The 21,907-nt window shown below is 48.1% G+C and overlaps 1 protein-coding gene across 3 annotated transcripts in view; it reads right to left on the bottom strand.

Annotated features, from left to right (window-relative positions):
* Nucleotides 1-21,907, bottom strand: part of LOC135390116 (uncharacterized) — a 56,304-nt gene that overhangs the window by 12,518 nt on the left and 21,879 nt on the right. For all 3 annotated transcript variants that reach the window (XM_064620112.1, XM_064620116.1, XM_064620115.1), the window contains 4 exons: nt 20,374-20,533; nt 10,791-10,933; nt 10,533-10,674; nt 8,626-8,805 (listed from right to left, as the gene is read on the bottom strand). In XM_064620112.1, the coding sequence (XP_064476182.1) occupies nt 8,626-8,805; nt 10,533-10,674; nt 10,791-10,933; nt 20,374-20,533 (625 nt within the window). The remainder of the gene's footprint in view (nt 1-8,625; nt 8,806-10,532; nt 10,675-10,790; nt 10,934-20,373; nt 20,534-21,907) is intronic.

Genomic DNA, 21,907 nt, shown 5'->3' with positions numbered 1-21,907 from the left:
CAAGAGGAGCAAGACAAGATATGCGAGTACGACGATAAGGTGGTCACCTGCATAAAGTTGAAGTACAAAGGTAGTCAGGTTCAGCGAATGGTGCCACCGCCTGCGATGACAGAACGAGGATCAGTGAAAGTGAAGCTTCCCAGGCTGGAGTTGCTGAAATTCCATGGGAAACAGAAGAACTGGCACCCTTTCTGGGAGCAGTTCGACAGGCTGCTTCATCGGAACGAGGACATGTCTCTGTGTGACAAGTTCAGCTACTTGAAGTCGTTGCTGACGGGCGACGCAGCTGCGGCGATAGCGGGACTGCATGTATCCGCGGGTGCTACAAGGACGCCGTGGAACTCCTTCAGCAACGTTTTGGAGCTGACACAGAGATCATACAAGAGCACATGGAGGCACTCCTGAACATTCTACCTATCCTGTCATCGGGGGATGTGCACCTGCTACGAAAGCTTCATGACCGTCTCTCATAGAGCACATGCGTAATCTGAACGTTCTTGGTGTAGCTGAGGATTCCTACTGCTCCCTGCTTTATCCTGTACTGCTGCGGTCCCTTCCGAAGGACCTTGTTCTACAGTACAGTCGGAAGACAGCGGTGGACTCTACACAGTAAGGGGCCAACAGTTCGTCGAGCAACGAAAGCGGCGATAACGTGAATACTAGGACTTCAGAGTCTACAGTGACGAAGTATCGAAAGAAGGTGGCGGATCTTCTGCAATTGCTGGGGATTGAAGTGGAGAGCCGAGAGCGTTTAGCTTCAGTGCAGAAGACCGACAACGGGGGTCACCCTAAGGGCGTGACTCACAAGAAACAGGCGAGACAAAACGCAGCTTCAGCAGCGGCATTGCAGCACGTTGAAGGACGACCGAGTTGTTTGTTTTGCGAATCCAGAAAACACGGAACCGAGGACTGTGACGCCGATATTGTGTTGACCAAGAAAAAGGGAATACTAAAGTTGGAAGGGAGATGCTACCGATGTACCAGACCGTATCACCTGTCACTAAGGCATGCAAGAGAAAGATACTCTGTCAGCGATGCTCTGGAAGACATGCATTTTCAGTTTGCGATCCGGGTTACCAGCGGGGGGAGCCGCGCAGGGACACTGGAGAAATAGAAGACGCTGTTAAGTCAGTCCTCCTCAGGTACCCGCGGACGCGGCTGTAGAGTATGTACCACTGCGCCCATACACCATGTTGCAAGCCCATTGGCCTAGACTGTGCGCACGCTCCGATTGGTCGAGAACGTTTGGAAATCGCATTTTGTAGCACGCATGTGCGTACAGCGTCTCGGCCGTTTCAGCATAGTTTCGAAATAGCATGGCCGGCATGTCGTCCTCCTGTGTTCGGTGGTGTCAATCGACAGAACAGTTTGCAGAAATATGTTCGCTGATTTATTCGTGCGTTATTGTCAGTCTACGCGTGCTGTGCTGTTCCTGGACACAACTATTATCCCACGAACAATTTGTCAACTGCGGTACCGGAATGCTTCATGAGTTGGAGCGTGAAGAAAAAGTTCGGGTGCCGTTGGATTTCGAGGACTGTCAACAAACACAGGATTACGTGCCACAGAAGCGCTTTTCGATTCGCTATAATGGATGCACCGCAGGCAGCGAAAGAAGATACTCATCATGAAATGGTACGCACTCATGAGACTGGCTCTCGGTATTAGGAGTTGAACGGTGTGTTCGTTCTGCTTCATGTTCGAACTTTGTCCCAGTGTGTCAGCAACGCAGTGGGTTTTGTACGCACAGGACACCCATGTATCAGATCTTTGAATTAGTGCTTTGTATCAAATAAATCTTTATTTTACCCCAAAATCGCTTTAGTTATTTTGAATACCGAGTAACGGCGGCAGGCTTGAAATCCAGTAGAAGTCGATGGTAGCCAGGACCGACCGAAAGGCCAGCCAGCATGGGGGCTCCTGATTGGCCGACTGGCTGTGCATAATATCCACCACGTTGCAATTTCATTGGTCGTCTGCCCAGTGTTGTGTGAATTATCTCAAACTATGGGCTCTATGGGGAGCTGTTGGAGCCTGGTTAAGTCATCAGCACCGGTGAGTCTGCGCTCTACCGCTAGCAGCACAGAGAATACCACGGTTCTCCTGCAAACCGCAGCAGCCTGCGTAGCTGGCCGAAGGGCCACGTCGCTAGCAAGGATCATTTTTGATGGAGGAAGCCAGCGGTTCCTTATCACGAAAAGAATGTTTAGGAAACTGGGGTACAAATTTCTGGCTGAAGAAGATCTCACCGTGGAAGTCTTTGGAGGTCGACTCTCCGAGCGCACTTTCAGAAGGGTGTTGCTGACACGGGAAAGAAGAACTAAAGGGAACTTTTCGGTTGAAGTTCTCGAGACGGACAAAATTTGCGAACAGTTTCTCCCAAGAGTCAGCAAGGACATCAAAGGAAAACACCAAGACCTTGGTTTGCTGGTCGCGGACGTACAATCGGGTGTGGCGAGAAGGATTTCTTTATCCTGTACTGCTGCGGTTGCGACTATTACTGGGTGTTCGTCAGTGGGAAGGTTTTAAGCCTTGGAAAGGGACTCAGGGCTACTGAAACAGCGTTTTGTTGGTGTGTCCAGGGTCCGGTCAGTGGAGACGGTGCGGTGGTGCACTGTAACAACACACTGTAACGACAACCTGGAGAGTAGCCCCAACCTCAACTCGGATTTGGTCGCCTTATTGCTAAATTTCCGGAAGTATCGGGTAGCGTTAGTGGCCGATATTGAAAAGGCGTTCCTACAGATTAGCGTCAACGACAACAACAGGGACGTGCTCCGTTTCCTCTGGCTGCAGGAAACTCTTACACCTGGTCATCCTTTGCAGGACATCGTAACGTTTCGGATGACAAGGGTGCCGTTCGGCACAACGTCGAGCCCTTTCTTACTAGCAGCCACTCTCCAACACCACATCGAGACTATGGAAGTAAAGTACCCCAGCACCTGCCAGCTGCTCAGGACGTCTCTCTACGTCGACGACCTCCCAGTTGGAGAATCGGAGGAGTCAACCTACAAGATTTACCGAGAAGCCAACGACATCTTCTTTGCAGCGTCCATGAAGCTCCACAAGTGGGCGTCTAACAGCAGTCTGATGAGAGGCCGTTTTCAATCTGAGGCGACGGGAGCCGCGCCATTGGGTGAAGTCACTGGGGTCCACAAGGTGCTTGGTGTGACGTGGAATCCAACAGTGGGTGCGTTCATGTTCCTATGAGCTCCAATTCGCGCAGCAGCGGAAGGCTACAAAGCGGTTCCTTCTTCAAACAACGGAAAATACTTTACGACCCCATGGGATTTCTTTCACCTTTCCTTGTGAAGGCAAAGATTTGATTTCAACGGACGTGGCAGCTCAAGCTCAACTGGGATGATGCTCTATCGAACGACATGATGATACAAGTTCCACGATTCTATGCGCACGGCATGGATGGCAAAGTTGTCCGCCGGATGCTGCATATCTTCGCGGACGCCAGTCCCTTAGCATACGCTGCAGCTGCATACATTTGCGTCAAGGATGCAACGGGTGAAGCAGCCACTTCGTTACTTCTGGCACAAGCGAGGGTTGCACCGTTGAAGAAGCTGACATTACCCAGGCTCGAACTCATGGCGTGCCTCATCGCATCGAGGCTGCTTAAGTACATTTCCAGCCATCTCAAGTTGAAGACCGACGAAATTCACTTATGGAGCGACACCATGATTGCTCTGTACTGGATCCAGGGGAACGCAACCAGGTGGAAACCTTTCGTACAAAATAGAGTGGTCGAAATTCAAGAAAATGGTTCTTCTCACCCTTGGCACTATTGTCCTAGCAAGGAAAGCCCAGCAGACCTCATGACCAGAGGAATCACGGCCAAAAGCCTAGTGGAGAACAAACTTTGGTGGAAGGGCCCAAGATGACTGGTTTACGGAGATAACCGGTGGCCAGTAGAGCAATCGCCAACACGGTCCTCCGGCGAAGAGCGCGAAGAAAGGAGAACTGAGGTGCTGAGCGCAGTTACATCACCAGTGCCCGTTCTTTTGGAGGCAAGCAAGTTCAACTCGGCGGTAACACTTCACAGGACTACAGCATGGATCATGCGATTTGTGCACAACCTCCGGAGTTCAGAGAAAAGGATCGGTCCGCTTTCCACGGACGAAATAGAAGCGGCAGAGGCCTACTGGGTCAAGAGAATACAACATATGACGTTTCATCGTGAAATGAGCAATATCAATACGAACGTAAAGCTACCGAATGAGTCTCCTCTCAGGGGTCTGGCGCCATTTCTCGACAGTGACGGGCTTCTTCGTATAGGTGGGCGACTTCATTTCAGTGACGGGACGTATAACGAACGACACCCTCTAATCTAACCGGGAAGCCACCACTACACCAAGCTGCTTGTCATGCAGGTGCACCACGGCTTGCTGCATGCCAGTGTAAGGGACGCACTGGTTCACATACGTGAAAAATTTTGGCTCATACGGGCGCGCCAACTGGTTAAGGGCGTGATCCACCAGTGCATCACCTGTAAACGGCTTCAGGCTAAGGCAGCTGACCAGACGACGGCCCCTTTACCAGCGGACCGGATAACGAAGTCACGGCCATTCGAAGCCGTGGGAATCGACTTTGCGGGACCTCTGGTCGTCAAAGAGGACGAAGACGTCGGCAAATGTTACATCGTGTTATTCGTCTGTACAGTTACGAGGGCGCTGCACCTGGAGTTAACCAGCGATATGTCGACCAGGGCTTTCCTTCAGGCCTTACGGAGATTCGTCTTTCGAAGAGGACTTTGTCGGGTCATCTATTCGCACAACTTTCTGACGTTTAAACGAAGCAAACGTGAACTGATGGGCCTGTGGCACGCCCTAAGGGATTCAGAGGTCACAGATCATTTCTCTACTTGTAAGATCCCCAAGAACACGCTGACATCCCTCACTTATCCTGAGGATGTCATTGCGGGACAGCAGTGACATCCTGGGAATATCCCCACATGATCCTCAATTTGTTAGAAAAGTGTTAGAATGAGACTCCAGAAATGGTCCTAGGGACAACATCTGGGGACAAGACTGGGATACTCTCAGGAGCACTATAGGATCATGTAAAATTCTCCAGTAAATCTGCTTTCATTTCTCACTTTTAGAAGTGTGCAGACGTTTACAGTGGAAACGGACTCTCTCTTTTGCGGTTTTCAACCTCGGCCACCAGCTTGTAGTTTTCCGTCTCTCATTTTTGATTGTTTTTTGATGACGAACAGTGGGTGGCATGACCTTTATATTTTTTGCTTTTTATAGAAAAGCAAAAAATATAAAAGGTCATGTGCCACTAAGTGTAAGACTAAGGCAGCCGACTTTGAAAGGAATATCCAACAACGGCATTTCCTTTCGCAGATGAATCATATACTATATATTGCTTATCTTGGGAACTTCCGCATATGCAAGAGTCCTCCTAGCATCGCAGTCAAAACCAAGGGTGACGAACTTAAGTTTAATTCAATTTCATGTATAACTAACAGACCAGTGACGAATTCCTTGGAGTATAAGGATACAACCAAGGTAGCATCCGTGTTTCCTACTTAGTGGATTTAAAACATCCACCAAAAGTCAAGCACGCGCTGTAATATGCCATCACTTTTCTGTATCTTCCACGGAAATGCTCCGTGCAGCATCCCTTCAGGGACCTTGCACGGATGTTCATGGCAACGAGGTCACAATGAAAGGTCTAGCAAGCTATATTTTATCGCACATTGAACCCAGTGCATGGAGTAACCGTTGAAATCATTCAATTTGTATTTGTATCCCTGTATTTTTGTATTTTCTCTTTCTATTCTACTATTCTCTCTTTGTAATATTTTGTAGTTTATACATGATCACTGCTGATTTGGTTCAATTTGGTTATGACAAACAAACCGATACACTAATTAATGGGCGCAGGCATAGAAATGCACATCGCATTATTAAACTAATTACTTCTCCTACATATGTCCTCCGGCTGGCGGCCGCAGGATGTACGCAAATGACTATCACTGGAAGATCCCATGATGACACTCTCCGGATCTCCTCCGGACATCCCATCACAGACGAGGACGCGATGACACTTTGAGGACGTCCTGAGGATCGCGAGTGTTCTTGGGGATCGAATGGAAGTTCATCGTTGAACGGGCCCCATGGTGGGGCGGCTTCTACGAGCGACTAGTAAGGACTGTGAAAACTTCCCTGAAAGAGGTTTTGGGAAGGCGGCTTCTGGACGCTGAAGAGATGCGTACAGTGCTAACTGAAGTACACAGTAAATTTTTTTACGCCCTTCCCAGTGTGAAAAGGGTGTACTATGAGGACACACCCGAAATACACTTATACTACACTCAACTAAGCACCCGTGATGGCGTAAAAGGGGTGTAATGTACCAATACACCCCGATCACACTTATGTTACACACCATGCTAAATTTTGGAACACTCATATCAGTGCAACAGGGGTGTATGCCGCACAATGCTCAAAGCTCCTGTAGTTTTCTTTTTCATTGCGATAATATTTGCAATATATATATATATATATATAACTTATGTGTGTGTATAGATAACTTGGTACATACAGATGGATGCGAGGAGATATAAATCATAAGTAACGGAGAGACTTGGGAAGCCGTATAAGGATTAACAACAATTGCTACTTTTATTGCACTAACAAAATGAAATGGGAATTATGGGAATTACTAGAAACAGATTTACAGTCGTATTGCCAACTGTAGGATATCTGTAGTCAAAATTAGGGGTCGACGTTTTGGCAGTCAGCGCTGCCTTCAGGAGGACTAAACTTGAAAATTGGTGACAGGGGCTTGAGCCCCTGGCTGGAAGGTTTACTGGCGCGGGTGACACTGCAATTAAAATACATATGTGTATGTAAGTAAAGGGCTAATTACTGTGAGTGATTGTGAAATTAATATACGAAAAGAAAAGGTAGAAAGAACCAAAGATTACGAACAGTTAGGAAAAACAAGGGAAGTTCGACAGCAGCAGCCTTCAACTGGGCTTGCAAATGTCGAAGGCACGCTACTGTTGAAGTGTCGACTTGGTTAAAGCGGAAGCACTTGGCCTAGCTAGCAAAGCCTTTCTAAGCTCTTCGAGTGCACAGCTAGCTAAACTCTAAGAGACCAGTTCCCGTGGCATAGGGGTTAAGATCGTCGCTTTCCACGCCGGTGACACGGGTTCGAATCCTGTCACCGTCTGGGTTTTCCGAAGACTTTCCCACCAAATGTTAGTTCCCCCGCAAGTGGGCCCAGGACGCACACTAACCCCCCTGGTCCTCACTCCTTCCTGCTGTCCTCTGTCCACGCCTGTACGCCACTCATGGCCACAGTTGCTTCGCGGCGCTAACACGGAAATAAAGAAGCTCTAAGAGTCATGTTCACACTTGCAAATGCAGGTTGCACTGCATTCGTGGAACTAGTGTTCCGTGAATTTCGGGAGCAAGCCTTTTTTCGTTTTTGGGGTCAATACACTTAATAAACACCCTTCTTTTGGGTGTAACATGTGACACCCCTGTTACACCCATTATTGAGGTGTAGCATTTACACCCATAAGGGTGTGAGTTATCTAACACTCATTTTACACTCATAGGGGCGTAAATAAATTTACTGTGTAGAGGCAGTGGTAAATTCACGTCCCATCACCTTCATTTACGTGGACAGTGCAGAGGGCACCCCCCTTTCTTCAGCGTTTTTCTCGTGGGAAAGCGGTTGATGTCGCTACCAACGCCAAAGCGAGACGAGATTACTTCTACTGAACCTACGCTGCACGGCCCATGGAGCAGTCGGCAAGAAGACCTTGCTCACTTCTGGAAACGGTGGCGCAAACAATATTTAGGAGAGCTTCGTTCAGCTCATCCATTCAAAACAACCAAGTCTTCATCGTCAACATCACTAAAGATCGACGACGTTGTTAACCTGCACGATGAGCATCGACCACGTCAGCTGTGGAAGTAGTGCAGAATCGAAGAGCTATTTAGCGGCAGGGACGGCAAGGTCACGGCGTGCAACGTACGGCTACCAAACGGGACAACACGTAGACGACCCATTCAATTGCTTTACCCCCTGGACGTCGGACGTCGGACGTCTGGAAATGAGAAAACTCATTTGGGGGAGTATGTTGCGACTTTGTTAATTGATTGTGTGAACTTTGTAGCATAGTCTTGATAACGGCGAAAAGGAAGGTGGTGGCTCGCGTACATTGTGTGACGTAGTGCTTTGTTGGGCCTTATTGGTTGGATGGATACCAGCACGTTGAGTTTTCGAATGAACGCATTCAGGAACGGTTGCACAGGGTCTGTTCCTTTGACGGTGCTTACGAAAAATTACCGATCCGTAGTTATTATAAGTGTATTTGGAAAACAGCTCAGCGCATGAGGCCCCACAGTCCGCTGGAGAAAGAGATTGGCGCAACCTACCTGCACCAGCAGCCTCATTTTGCTATATGCATGGGTATACGAAGCACGAATGCTTTAACCACGGGGCAAATATGGTTTAAAACCGCCATGTGGTGTGAGAAATGAAAGGAAGCAGCAACGAGTCCCATATAGAAACATCAGACATACCCTGAAACTGTAGGATGCTATGTACATTTGTGTTGGTTACACGCAGTCTCGTTCTAACCGCAAAACTCACATATGAAGCAGTTCTCATGCTGTAGGCATGCGTGCACTGGGGTATGTTGCGTTGGCCTTCACTCCACTCACATAGGTTGCATCCTGGCATCCCTATCATGCGCCCTCGTGGGCTGAATGAAAGCATAGGTAGCGTACTTGACGGCAAGAAGACGCTACCCTTGTATTCCAGTGCGTCCACCTGTGTTGAGAAAGAACGCTTCCATGGAATCTTTCGGTATGATATCTCAGGATTTGTAATCAGCATGAGGATACGAGTAAGTACCGTACTGCCCCGTCTAATCGAGCCACTAGTGGGAAAAGGCCTTTGGCTGTATTTCGGTTCTTACAGGGCTAAAATACCGGGAGTACAAAAAATGTAATCGAAGTAGGTATTAGCTGTGGTTCCACTCTTGTGGTCATCGTAATCTTTTTTCATACTCTTTTTTTTTTTTTGCAATTTCAGGCAATTTATGCATAGGTCGCCTTGGACGGTTCAGTCCTTACTCTATACAGCTGGTGTTCTGGTACGAAATGTAAAACCCAGTCTTACTAAACGGGGGTTGGTAATATCGCCCACATATGCACCGACATAACATTGTTTAAAAAATGTGAGAATCGATTTTTCGATTAGCGGCCGTACGACGTACTGCCCTAGGTCTGCTGTATCCCTATAGAAAGGAACGGGAGCCAATGCTGTCCCCTCCCAGGGTTATGCGAGAGAACTTGACTGACAATCTCTTAACACGTGACACATCACAGCGTATTAGTATAAGGCAAATGTCTTTTTCATTCGAGTGTTAACAGTCAGCTTTAGTAAACCAGTTTGCAACGTCTTTCTATTCACAATGGGGCCGCCTTAATTCCGTACGTCAAGGAGGTTCAAAGCGCATCCGGCGCGCTCTACCATTGGTGATAAAAGCTTCTTTCAAACCCTAGATGAAAAAGGCCCAAAGATCCCACACGCTACACGCCGTGTAGCCAAAGCGGTGTCATCTATAAGCTCAGATGTCTGGTCTGTGACGCCACGTACGTGGGCGAGACCAGCAGGAAACGAGACACGCGGATTGAAGAGCAGAAACCGTGGAAAAGGGCGACCAACGCAACTAGGTCAAAGACGTAGCTCGTGCACCACTGCTGGACAACGGGACACGTGTTCGACTAAAAGACGCGGTCACCCTGGCACGTGAACATCGGTGGGGACCTAGAAAGTCCCTTGAATCCTGGCATATCTAAAGGGAGCAAACAGCATGCAACGCCAACACTGGCCCACTTCCTGGATCACACTTCGGCCTCGAAAAACCCCTAACTAGCAGGACTGATCTGGTTGCCCCTCAATTCTCGTCCCTAACTGTCTCCCGCATAGGAGACGGAACGTCTAAATAAATGTTTTTTTGTTGTTGTTGTTGTTGTCGTTCTTGTTCTTGTGTTAAGTCGGTGGCAGTTTTGTATTCTCCAGTTATGCCACCCGGCTTTTGGAGCGTCTTTGCTTACATCCGGGTACTGTACACGATACGATAATTCGAAACGATAGCACGATACGAGGGACAGACGCTGTTGACGTTTTACTACACTGTGGAGGCAGACGGTACGGATAATTAACATCACATTGTTCCCATATGAGAAATCCCCAACCGGTAACTGTGAAGCGTTTCGGTGTTACGCTGTTGAGAAGTGCTACGCACCTCCATCTTGATTTTCGCGTAGCTGCCCTATACTCCTCTTCTCGGGGGACCCGCAACTCGCGTGACCTCTTCGATATGCTATAGTCAAACGGCGTACGCTATTACACGAGGAGATTCGTACCCGCGATGCGTAAGCGGAACTCCGGTAACGCCGCGCATGCGCCATAAGAGCAACGACGTACCGCGTATCATATTGGAGATGCAAAAACGGTGTACTAAGACCCTCTATTGTCGCAGAACGTACCATAGATGGCTGGTCATCGATCTCGCTACCGTTCCAGATCGACATCCCAGGGAGCTTGCAGATAGGCGTGCAGGCTGGTTGCATGCAATCCGGTGGCGCCATGTATGTACTTCTAAACAATACTGCGTACGGATTCAGTTTTCTGTGTGGAGAAAAATTCAAAGATTGCACATATCCTTATGTCATTGCGTTTATGTCGTAAAAAAAGATGTCTAGGATGTGATTGGCCTTCGCCTTCTCCTAATAAACTCAGCTTACCTGACGAGCCGAAGAACGTGGTCCCTCAAAATCTGACCACACGTCTTTACAGCAGAACGTAATGGTGAAACACCTATCATTATAACGTCGAGGGTATCTTGGCCTGCTTGGGAGGAGGGCGAGCCTGGTATGCCGTGCAAGGTCTAAACAGATACAAATATTGTTCGTTTTCAATATCGATATAATGTGCAGGAGTCAGAGCATGATGCGATATTACGATAGGTCACCGTGCACGTGGGTGGGCAAGGTAATGATGGCATATACACGATTAACCAGAGAGAGGCAGTCAGTACTTATTAACCGGAGTAAAAACTGCTTACTGAACTACTGAATCATTGCAGCGATAGCTGAAACTATTTTACAGCGAACCTGCGAAGGACAGCGTAGGTCCTGACTTCCGACTCAGCGCTCCATTGGTTGTCGCAGCAGCAAATCGGAGAGCACATGAAAAGACGTCAGGAGCCACGCTGCGTCGTTGACAAAAGCTACGTCCTTGTAAAAAAGAAAAAAGATGGCAGCCGTGCGCGGTACAAGTACAGGCACCACCACGACCTACTCTATGACACGACCATGACACTCGCCGATCCCCCAATGGGTCCGCTGTCTGCGGCCAGAAGCAGGGAAAACCGGTTTCGCGCTCAACATGCTCGCTAGGGGCCCCACGTGCGCACCCGACGAGCGAACGGGAGAGGGCTGCTGTAATATCGGCAATGTTTATTAGCATTGTTTTGTGCGTATGTCTACGCGTTCTTTTCGTGTATCCTGATGCGAAAGACGTGTAATGTGCATGCTTAGCGCAAGTTAGTTCTACATGAATACAAAATACATGAATTTTCGCGCCTAGAGCCGCCTTGCTTGGGACAGTGCTTGTACAGGATGTGTGGTATCCCGGGGGTCCGATTTGACGAATGTCCTTGGTAAAACATTCATCGCTTCACACTGTGTTTCAACCGATGATAATACGAAGTTGAACTGAGATGAGTCATTGTGTGTTTTGTGGCGCAAAAGCATCACGGCCATAAAACGCCACAAACTATGTAGTAATTAATGTACGCGGCTGTATTGCCATGCGCGATCGTGCTCCAAAATTTATGCGTGGGCCCGTAGTTACTTGACTTTGCGAATGAGTATGTTAGCTGTCATTTCATTGTCACTACTGGACAGCATGCAGTTTTAGTTGGTTTCAATTCAAAGTTTTACAAAGAACACAGCACACATAACTGAACAGACACTTGTTTTTATTTCATTTAATTTTGTCTGCTGACTATTTGGCAGAAATCTCGCCGCATCTACTTTGCTTTTTCATTACAATCACGTTGCGCATACACTCGACACCCTCAGGACCTTTCGCGGCACGAAATACTCGGGTCCGACATTCCTTTCTTCGACTTGCAGAGTGGGACGGTGCAGTACACCATCACAAACCACTCAATGGACGACATGCGACTAACCAGAACTTCACACGGTAGAAACAGGCACCCAAGTCAGGAACGAAAACTACCGTATCAACACGTGGAGCGGCGTCTCCTGTGCGGGTTACTCGTGGCGCCACGACCTTGCGGCGGCCACTAAGAGAAACATTTTCTCCGGCGCTGGAGAGAGGCGCAAGTGTCACGGTCGTGTTCTTATAAAGTAGGTCGTGGGCACCACACGCTATATGGCGGCCACGAAGAGTGTGTACGGCGTCTGCAGATGGGGAGTGGACAGCACACGCCGCTGTAGAACGCGAACGGTACTCGCCCTTTCTATGTGTCAAACAAACCGCCGCCACCGGTGATTGGCTACCCCACGCGCACTTCCGGTTGTTCGTTCCCGACCGCCTCTCCGTGAAGTGTTTACGGCTTTGTGGTTGGTTCTTCCGCGTTGTGACTTGTAGATATACGGTTTCGCCCAAGGAAGCTTCAACTGTTTATTGCTGTGCGTTTAGTTTTCGTAAATGTACAGTAGTTATGTTGACAATCTTGATATCACGTCGCAAGAGCGGCACAGACAGAAACTGCGTTTCCGAGATGAGGAGCTTCCAGACCCCATGCACAAAGATGTTCGGAAGTACCTCTTCTGAGGAACCTACAGGCTGCGGGCAAGCGTGGAGAACGCGACATTTTCGTGCATTTCGTTGGAAGGCATGAGATACTATACCAGATAACAATTCAAAACCTACAAAGTGCGTGACAGCTACAACTTGGTCATAAGTGGAAAAGTAATATGTGTGCGTTCAAAGTGGGAACTGGTGGCTATGGTGTTACCTTATTTGCGAGTACAGTAGAAGCCAGTCAAAAACTGTCCAATCTTTACTATTTCTGGACCTTGATGCAGAACGATGGAACAATTCCCAACGCGCATTGCACCTGCGTGGCAGGGTAAGTGTTGCCTGGGAAACATTTGAGTCTCTCGGCAAGCGTGTATTTCCTGCCTACTACCTTATCCGTTAAAATCAGCGCGTGATGTACTGTAACGTGAAACCTCCAGAACCTGATTCATTATTTCTTGGCAATGGAAAACAGACTAGGTTAATGGTGGTCGTTTGTTGTACATCATGATTGACTGATGTTTTGCTTGCAGCCTTTGTGAGTGCTGGAGTCATGTTGCAGCAATTCTGTTCACGGTGGAGGCCGACATAAAATATGGATTGAATCATCCATCACCCACAGTTTCAACCAATCTTCAGATGAATTTAACTTGTATATTTATTACACTCAGTGCACTACCATAACATAGAAATATAGATTAAAAACCACGTACAAAATTCGTTTTTGTGCTGTTCTACACGTCTTTTCCTTTTTGATCAATAACTACTTTTTACTTTAATTAGCCAAACAATAAAAGCACTGAGTCTTAGCATTGGACTCCTGCAGGCAGCCCTCATTTGAAAGATAGCCAAAACCAGGAAAGAGAAAACGACAGACACCTTGATCGCTGGCTGTACATGAACTATGTACCGACGGCCAGCCAAAGGGATTTCTAGAGGCAACCAAGGTAATGCATTCGAGCTCGAATTACAAAAACAGTGCAGTGACAGCTATGTTCTTCCAATGTTTCATAACTTAACACCAACCATTATTCGTTGCAGAAACTTGCTCCAAACACGGTCTTGTTTACAAGCCTTACTAGCAGTGAGGACACAAATTTGTATTCGTATTTATTTGCCTCAATGATACAGATAAGCAGACATAACTGTGGGAAGCCAAATAGCCAAAACCCAAAGGGCCAAAAAATTAATCCACGGAACTGCTGAACAGCAAGTGCAGCACCCTGAAGATACGACTGGTGAGTGCTCCATGAGTGAAACGCAGAGCACAAACTAACGTCATGAACGAAACACATGAATGAAAAATATAGTCACAAATAGAACGAAAAAAAAAAAACAGTCATGGTTATCAACACAATGTGGTGTAACGTGTGCGGCATGTGCTGCACGTTCTGCTACATGTGGCATTCGTAGGTTGCATAGTGCAGCACATACTACACTCTTAGAAAAAAGGGTGGAACAGTTACACCTTTCAGGAAGTAATAGTTGTCGCATATGTTGCGCCTAAAAGGTTGCAAAGTCCTACCTGCTACCGATGAATGATTGGGTAACCGCTTCTGATTCGGTGAGCGAGGGGGGATGTACGCCTTTTTGTAGCAATTTGGACATATAAATGTTTTTACCATCCTTTTAGACCCTGTATCAGACGCTATGTTGACCTAGGTGGTAGAAATTACCACCTTTTCACGGCCTTTCTTCTTAAGTGTAGAAGGGTCTTGTCCATAGTACACGTGTTCGTGCCACCTGGCCTTTTTAAATAACATATGAGAAGAACCATTTCAAATAATTTCAGTCTCCTTATTGACCTTTCTACGTGAATTCGCACGCTTGATAGCTTTCTTGAGGTGGTGACCTCAGCACATGAAAGTTGGTCCTTGCCGCTCGTGAAAGAGGGCATGTGGCTGTGGTATGACACTTGGTATGAGTAATATTGCTCCACGCCTGACTGCACTGGTTACAAAAATATTGCAGTCACGGGCTAACCATTCCTCCATTGGTACTCGTCCAATAAAAATACTAAATACTCAGTTTTGGACAGTATAGTTTGTGCTCGTAGCTGTTGCCTTGCCCAGACGGAATATACGTATGGCACGACCTCATCCAGCCATCATCCCGTAATAAAGTTGTTGTTGTAGCTGTTGCTCTCTTCTCCGTGTGGATCTTGAAGCGGCCACCCATCACTCCTCTCAGCGCAGAAGGGGTTCTCGACAATGGACGACTGAGAACCATTGATCTGGAGTATCAGGATTTTCTCTACTCGGCTTTAGAATATGTATGGAACTGCGCATGACACCAAAACGTAGCGCATATCATTCTCCCAGAACCAGAAAATAGTGTACTTTTTATTGCAATACTTCTCCACGCGCAGCTTACAAGTGCCTACGTTTTTCTTTTCGTAATATTGGAAATGTTACCTGCCCTCAACTCTTATGGTGAGCTCTCATGCGCTCGGAATGCGTGTGGCAGTCAAGAACGTCAGGCAAGGCGTCGACCGAAGGGACGCGAGTTGATGAAACCTTACCACCAGAACGCTTTGCTGAGCGGTCAAAGGGGTTGTGGCATCTCACCTCAAATGACTCCGGTTAAACGCTTACTTGCATCCACGTACACCCACGTTCTAAGCCTTAAGTGAATGCACGTGTTGAAAACTTACCTCGCGATTATCTAAACTCATTGGGACCCGATATCACACCAGTCAGGTGGGAGAAGTCACGTGCTTACGAGCAGCAATAAGTGTCTTTAATACGTGCATGATGCCATGAGTCCAATACATCAAGTGTCACGACCCCTTCAAGATAGTTCAGATTGAGAGGTGCCAAACGTCGAGCTGGTTCTGTTGATAATCCATAAGGTACTGTATCGAGCGCTAAGAACATACACGTAACGCTTCGGGTATTAAAAGCGCTATCAGAAGACAGAGAAGGCCAGAAGGAGACTAAAAGGTCGAACTCGGCTTGTTGATCAATGAGGTACTTAAAGGAAAGGTCATATCCTTCCCAGTTGATTTTCAAACTATGGTGTCATTATATTCGTCGTTCACCACTAACCACGGTATCGAAAATTCCACGACAAATGCTGAAGCAGTTTGGCTGCTATTCGATGGAATACGTGAAAAGAACAGATACCGGCCTCCAAAACTCGGTTTGTAGCGTGTTACCCCAACTGATGTCAAGGTTGAGGGTTCGAACCCCGCCGACGACGCCAGCAACTTGGTGGCGGGGTACAGGTTGCTTAGGCACGCCGTCTTCCGAGCGCCGTCCTCCGCGTGTTTGCTCTATGTTGAGATTTGAGCGCACGTTAAGTAACTCTCAGGTGGACAAAATTCGTTCACAGATCGACCACTGTGACGTCGGTGATAATCATAGTGGTCTCGCATCAGCTTTGAAACCCAGTTTTACTCTCAAAACACATATAGGGAAAACATTCCTTGCGTCACCTCTGCCACGCCGTCAAAAATCGTCCTGAGGAAAAAAACAGAAAAATATTTTCATGCCCCTGGCTCGTGCTTTCTTTGACGATGGGGGTTAATTCCGGACGCGAACCATCCCTCGATGATCCGTCCTCAGGCCACTCGGAGTAAAAATCGAACCTGATGTCTCGGTACCCTATGGGCATCCATCTCGTCCACCTCGTGCTCGAACTACGATTGCGGTCTTCGCTGCTTTTCTCAGACTCCACGGCAACATCTCTCTGAGAATGCTGCCCGATGAAGGGAAGATGCCGGATAGCTCAGCTGGTGTAACATCACGACTGCGGTCTTCGCTGCTTTTCTCAGGCTCCACGGCAACGTCTCTCTGAGAATGCTGCCCGATTAAGGGAAGATGCCGGATAGCTCAGCTGGTGTAACATCCCGACTGCGGTCTTCGCTGCTTTTCTCAGGCTCCACGGCAACGTCTCTCTGAGAATGCTGCCCGATTAAGGGAAGATGCCGGATAGCTCAGCTGGTGTAACATCACGACTGCGGTCTTCGCTGCTTTTCTCAGATTCCACGGCAACGTCTCTCTGAGAATGCTGCCCGATGAAGGGAAGATGTCGGATAGCTCAGCTGGTGTAACATCACGACTGCGGTCTTCGCCGCTTTTCTCAGACTCCACGGCAACGTCTCTCTGAGAATGCTGCCCGATGAAGGGAAGATGTCGGATAGCTCAGCTGGTGTAACATCACGACTGCGGTCTTCGCTGCTTTTCTCAGATTCCACGGCAACGTCTCTCTGAGAATGCTGCCCGATGAAGGGAAGATGTCGGACAGCTCAGCTGGTGTAACATCACGACTGCGGTCTTCGCCGCTTTTCTCAGACTCCACGGCAACGTCTCTCTGAGAATGCTGCCCGATGAAGGGAAGATGTCGGATAGCTCAGCTGGTGTAACATCACGACTGCGGTCTTCGCTGCTTTTCTCAGATTCCACGGCAACGTCTCTCTGAGAATGCTGCCCGATGAAGGGAAGATGTCGGATAGCTCAGCTGGTGTAACATCACGACTGCGGTCTTCGCTGCTTTTCTCAGATTCCACGGCAACGTCTCTCTGAGAATGCTGCCCGATGAAGGGAAGATGTCGGATAGCTCAGCTGGTGTAACATCACGACTGCGGTCTTCGCTGCTTTTTTCAGACTCCACGGCAACGTCTCTCTGAGAATGCTGCCCGATGAAGGGAATATGTCGGATAGCTCAGGTGGTGTAACGTCACGACTGCGGTCTTCGCTGCTTTTCTCAGACTCCACGGCAACGTCTCTCTGAGAATGCTGCCCGATGAAGGGAATATGTCGGATAGCTCAGCTGGTGTAACATCACGACTGCGGTCTTCGCTGCTTTTCTCAGACTCCACGGCAACATCTCTCTGAGAATGCTGCCCGATGAAGGGAAGATGTCGGATAGCTCAGCTGGTGTAACATCCCGACTGCGGTCTTCGCTGCTTTTCTCAGGCTCCACGGCAACGTCTCTCTGAGAATGCTGCCCGATTAAGGGAAGATGCCGGATAGCTCAGCTGGTGTAACATCACGACTGCGGTCTTCGCTGCTTTTCTCAGATTCCACGGCAACGTCTCTCTGAGAATGCTGCCCGATGAAGGGAAGATGTCGGATAGCTCAGCTGGTGTAACATCACGACTGCGGTCTTCGCTGCTTTTCTCAGACTCCACGGCAACGTCTCTCTGAGAATGCTGCCCGATGAAGGGAATATGTCGGATAGCTCAGCTGGTGTAACATCACGACTGCGGTCTTCGCTGCTTTTCTCAGACTCCACGGCAACGTCTCTCTGAGAATGCTGCCCGACGAAAAGAAGATGTCGGATAGCTCAGCTGGTGTAACATCACGACTGCGGTCTTCGCTGCTTTTCTCAGACTCCACGGCAACGTCTCTCTGAGAATGCTGCCCGATGAAGGGAATATGTCGGATAGCTCAGCTGATGTAACATCACGACTGCTGTCTTTCTTTGCTTTTCTCAGACTCCACGGCAACGTCTCTGTGGGAATGCTGCCCGATGAAGGGAAGGTGTCGGATAGCTCAGCTGGTGTAACATCACGACTGCGGTCTTCGCTGCTTTTCTCAGGCTCCACGGCAACGTCTCTCTGAGAATGCTGCCCGATGAAGGGAAGGTGTCTAATAGCTCAGCTGGTGTAACATCACGGCATTGATATCGGTGAAGTCCCTCTCTATTCACAGTTCTTGTGTCTTTTCTTTCGTAAGATTTGTACGCTTCACCACTGAAAGGCCCTTGGTAACGACAGCCCAGCGTGCCCGGGAGCTTAAGGGTGAGTTCTCACATATAGCGACTTGCTGCACAGCGCTATAAAACAGCGCTAGGTTTCCTCCTCTCAGTGCTGCGAACCGCTACAAAACAGCGCTTGTCGAAGTAGAGCCGCCCTCAACTTTTCTAGCGCTATTTTGAGCGCTAGCTTTCCGTTAACCAGTCGGGAGCTTCTTTCAGCGCTGACGTCGCGGAAGCTGGGCTTTGTTTTCTTCCGACCACTCGATGCAGCGAGCGAAGCAGTTCTGCAAGCCTGCCGTTGTGCAAGACATTTTGCTCCAGAGAACTCGCTCTGAAGGTAGCTCCACTGAAATGTTAGTGTATGGTTTTGGCTAACGTTCATGCGCTGAGATCGGATGACGTCCAGCATCGCGACAAGGGAAAGCCGGGGGGGGGGGGATCTTTTCATGACGCTGTCGCCTATATTTTTTGTTGGCCGCAGGGCGGCGAAGTTTGAGAACCACTGCTGTCTCCGATAATCAAGGAAAAACCTGAGAAAACACTTCTTCTAGCCTACAGCATACGGTGTCCTTCCGAGTGAAAAATAGCAGACGACGTTTCTCCAAACCAGCCAGCCGGCTATACAGTAGTGACGTCAAAATGACGCAAGCAGCTGGTCGGCTCGGTCCGAGCATTGCCACCGTTGCAGACGAGCGCGATTTTTAAAATCAAATTATGCGATATTTATGCATCTGTTGAATGAATCATTTCGCACGGTGCATTTTAATGGGCAGGTTAACGGATTGGCTTGGAAAAATGGCAGTGTTTGCAGTGCTTTCTTGTCTCACTTTCAAGCCCACATGGGGACCACACACGTACCATGCGCATCTAACAACAAACGTTTACTCGGGGTAGAAAACGCTTAAAACATCGAAAGAAATTTCCTCCTTGTCAATAAGGCCAATAGACGGCTTCATGACACAACCTGCCCTGCCCCCTGATAGCGTTTCACGCTACTTGCATGTGCTGTATCTGCTTAGTACTCGATTGATGGATGAACAAGCCCAGTTAGTCACCTCTCTTGTGGATTATCTTAAAGGTGTGAAATGCGTTCCACTACAGGACCCATATGATGTGTGGAAGTTTTACTTCAGTTTTCATGTGGTGCCTGTAAGAAACCGGGTTCAGTCGCAGTTTAATGCTAAGTTTAATCGCAGAAAGTCGGCCATTCAGCCATCAGCAGCCATATGACGCCTGGCGCTCGCAAATTGCTAGTGTGGCGCCCGGGCTGGATCACGAGACCTTTTGCACCCGAACGTGACTGCCGGGAAATTAGCTGTTTTAGTCGATTGGATCGCACTAGGGGCATCGTGGTCGCTCATGTTCCGGTTCCGTCATCTGCAAACCCATGTTAACTTCGGCATGCGGGTCTTGCGGGGATAGTGCGGTCCAATTAGAGCCAATACAGGTCCCTAACTGTGCGGATGTGACGACACAAGATACAGTTGTGCAACGCGCTGCCCGGCCTGGTCGGGATCAATACAAAAAGTGCTAGCTGGTAGGTTCCAGCCGCTAGGAAAACGCAACACGAGCACGCGAGATTGCCAAGTTTTAACCAAGCGAACACAAGTGCTCAAAACCTGGCAAAATCTGCCCGGAAATGGCTACACGAATTCGCCATAACAATACGCTGTCCCATGAATAGCTTGTCATCCCCAGTTTACAAGGAACAAACGTGTTAAATAACGCTGAAAACATACACTGCTTGTCTCCTGCTTTGCGGTACCAACTGCTGCACAGTTTCGAGCTATTCTGTCGTACGACAGCACTGAACATACAAACATTTTGCGATTAATGATGTACGGTACTCGCCTTGAGGACTTTGATGATGTCCGTTGTGGCATCATGCGTTCGATCGCATGCAAGCATCGTGTCAAATACTGAGTAGCTGACAACCCCGGATGACTTGTATGTGCTAATTACATTCCTGTCCGCCTGGTTCAAGAGATGTGTGTTCCAAAGATTGACATGCCTGGAGAGGTGAAACTGAATTAGCACTCGAGACGCGGTAAGCTGATTTCCCTCAAACTTGTCCAGAGAGCAGCTCCTCGTACTCTCGTCTTTACTCCGCGAGAATTATGCACATCAATGGGTGCCTTAAGTAAGCCTCCATTCCTCGGCGCACCCAAAGGGAGAGTATGAGACACCCGGAACTGCTTTGGGGCATTACACTGCTCTCTCAGTGATGTAGCTTCCTGTTGTCAGCTCATGCTGTGCACAGACTGAAGGTGTGGTGGTTTTATTTGGACGACAGCGATTTCCAGGATATTTTCTCGTAATAGCAAATGAGACGTGAACTATAGAAATTAAGAGACACCATAAGAGGTATTTTCTATTAAGGTGACTGCTTGGTGCACCAGGTACAAACGGCTAGAGTTGCCTGAAAAGTACTTCTAATTAGCTTGAATGATACGCTTGGACGTAAAATACAGAGGGCAAGGTAGGTCAAGGCAAGGGCTTTAATGCAGCTGGCATTGAAGCCCTGCATGACCGGCGTCTAACTGCCGACGTCCGCGTGAAAGTGGGTAAAAAATTAGTTTCTCGAAATGGGAGAATTCGGTAACATAGTACGTCTGTAGTTTGCTTCCAAGCGTACCACTCGAAGTAGGGTAGTTTCAGTTATAATCGACGAAGGGGCGCCGGTGACATTTTTATTTTCTTCAGGAAAAAATAAATGTTAATCCAAAAAGAAGGAAAAGAAGCCTAGTCGCAAGTCCCTGCAATATTTCGTTCTCAGTCTGCGAGGCTCCAAACAAATGAGCGCGACTTGGGTAGTTCCAGCTTTTCCAAATCTTGCGCACTGGATCCTCCGAACGGCTGCTCTCTTCTGAAAGCAATTTTTTTTTTCATTGGCAGAATGGGTGGTGAGGATTTGCTTAAGATAATTAAATTCGGTGCAATGCCCGAAAAAAGTTCGAAAAAAAAATCGCAAAAACGCTTCCGAGGACGTTCGTAGCGCAACTTTGCCAATTTCTTACGGTGTCCCACAATTTCCGAATATGACGAAACTTATGTGAGATGAAAGAGCTTTTTTACTCTTTCGTTGAGTATATAGCGCGTTATCATATCTTCATGCATCTGTCTACAGTGACGCCGTAGTCGCGAAGGGGTGGCAGAAAATCGCTGTTTTGAGGGTCGTTTTTCTCAAAAAGGCCATCTTTAATTCTGTTTTTATTTTGTGGAGACATGCCTTGGACACCGCTCTTTCATATGATAAAACAAAATTTCTGCTTATTTTATTTATTCAGGGCGCGGGAATTCTTTTCCCGCGCCCTGGTCGATTCGAAGTGCCTGGCTAATTCGAAGTGCCGGAGAATGGTACTTACAATGGTGCCCTTATTTTATT

This window comes from Ornithodoros turicata, chromosome 3 (genome assembly GCF_037126465.1).
Source record: "Ornithodoros turicata isolate Travis chromosome 3, ASM3712646v1, whole genome shotgun sequence".
Lineage (NCBI taxonomy): Eukaryota > Metazoa > Arthropoda > Arachnida > Ixodida > Argasidae > Ornithodoros > Ornithodoros turicata.
This window is presented reverse-complemented; position numbering and strand designations above follow the sequence as displayed.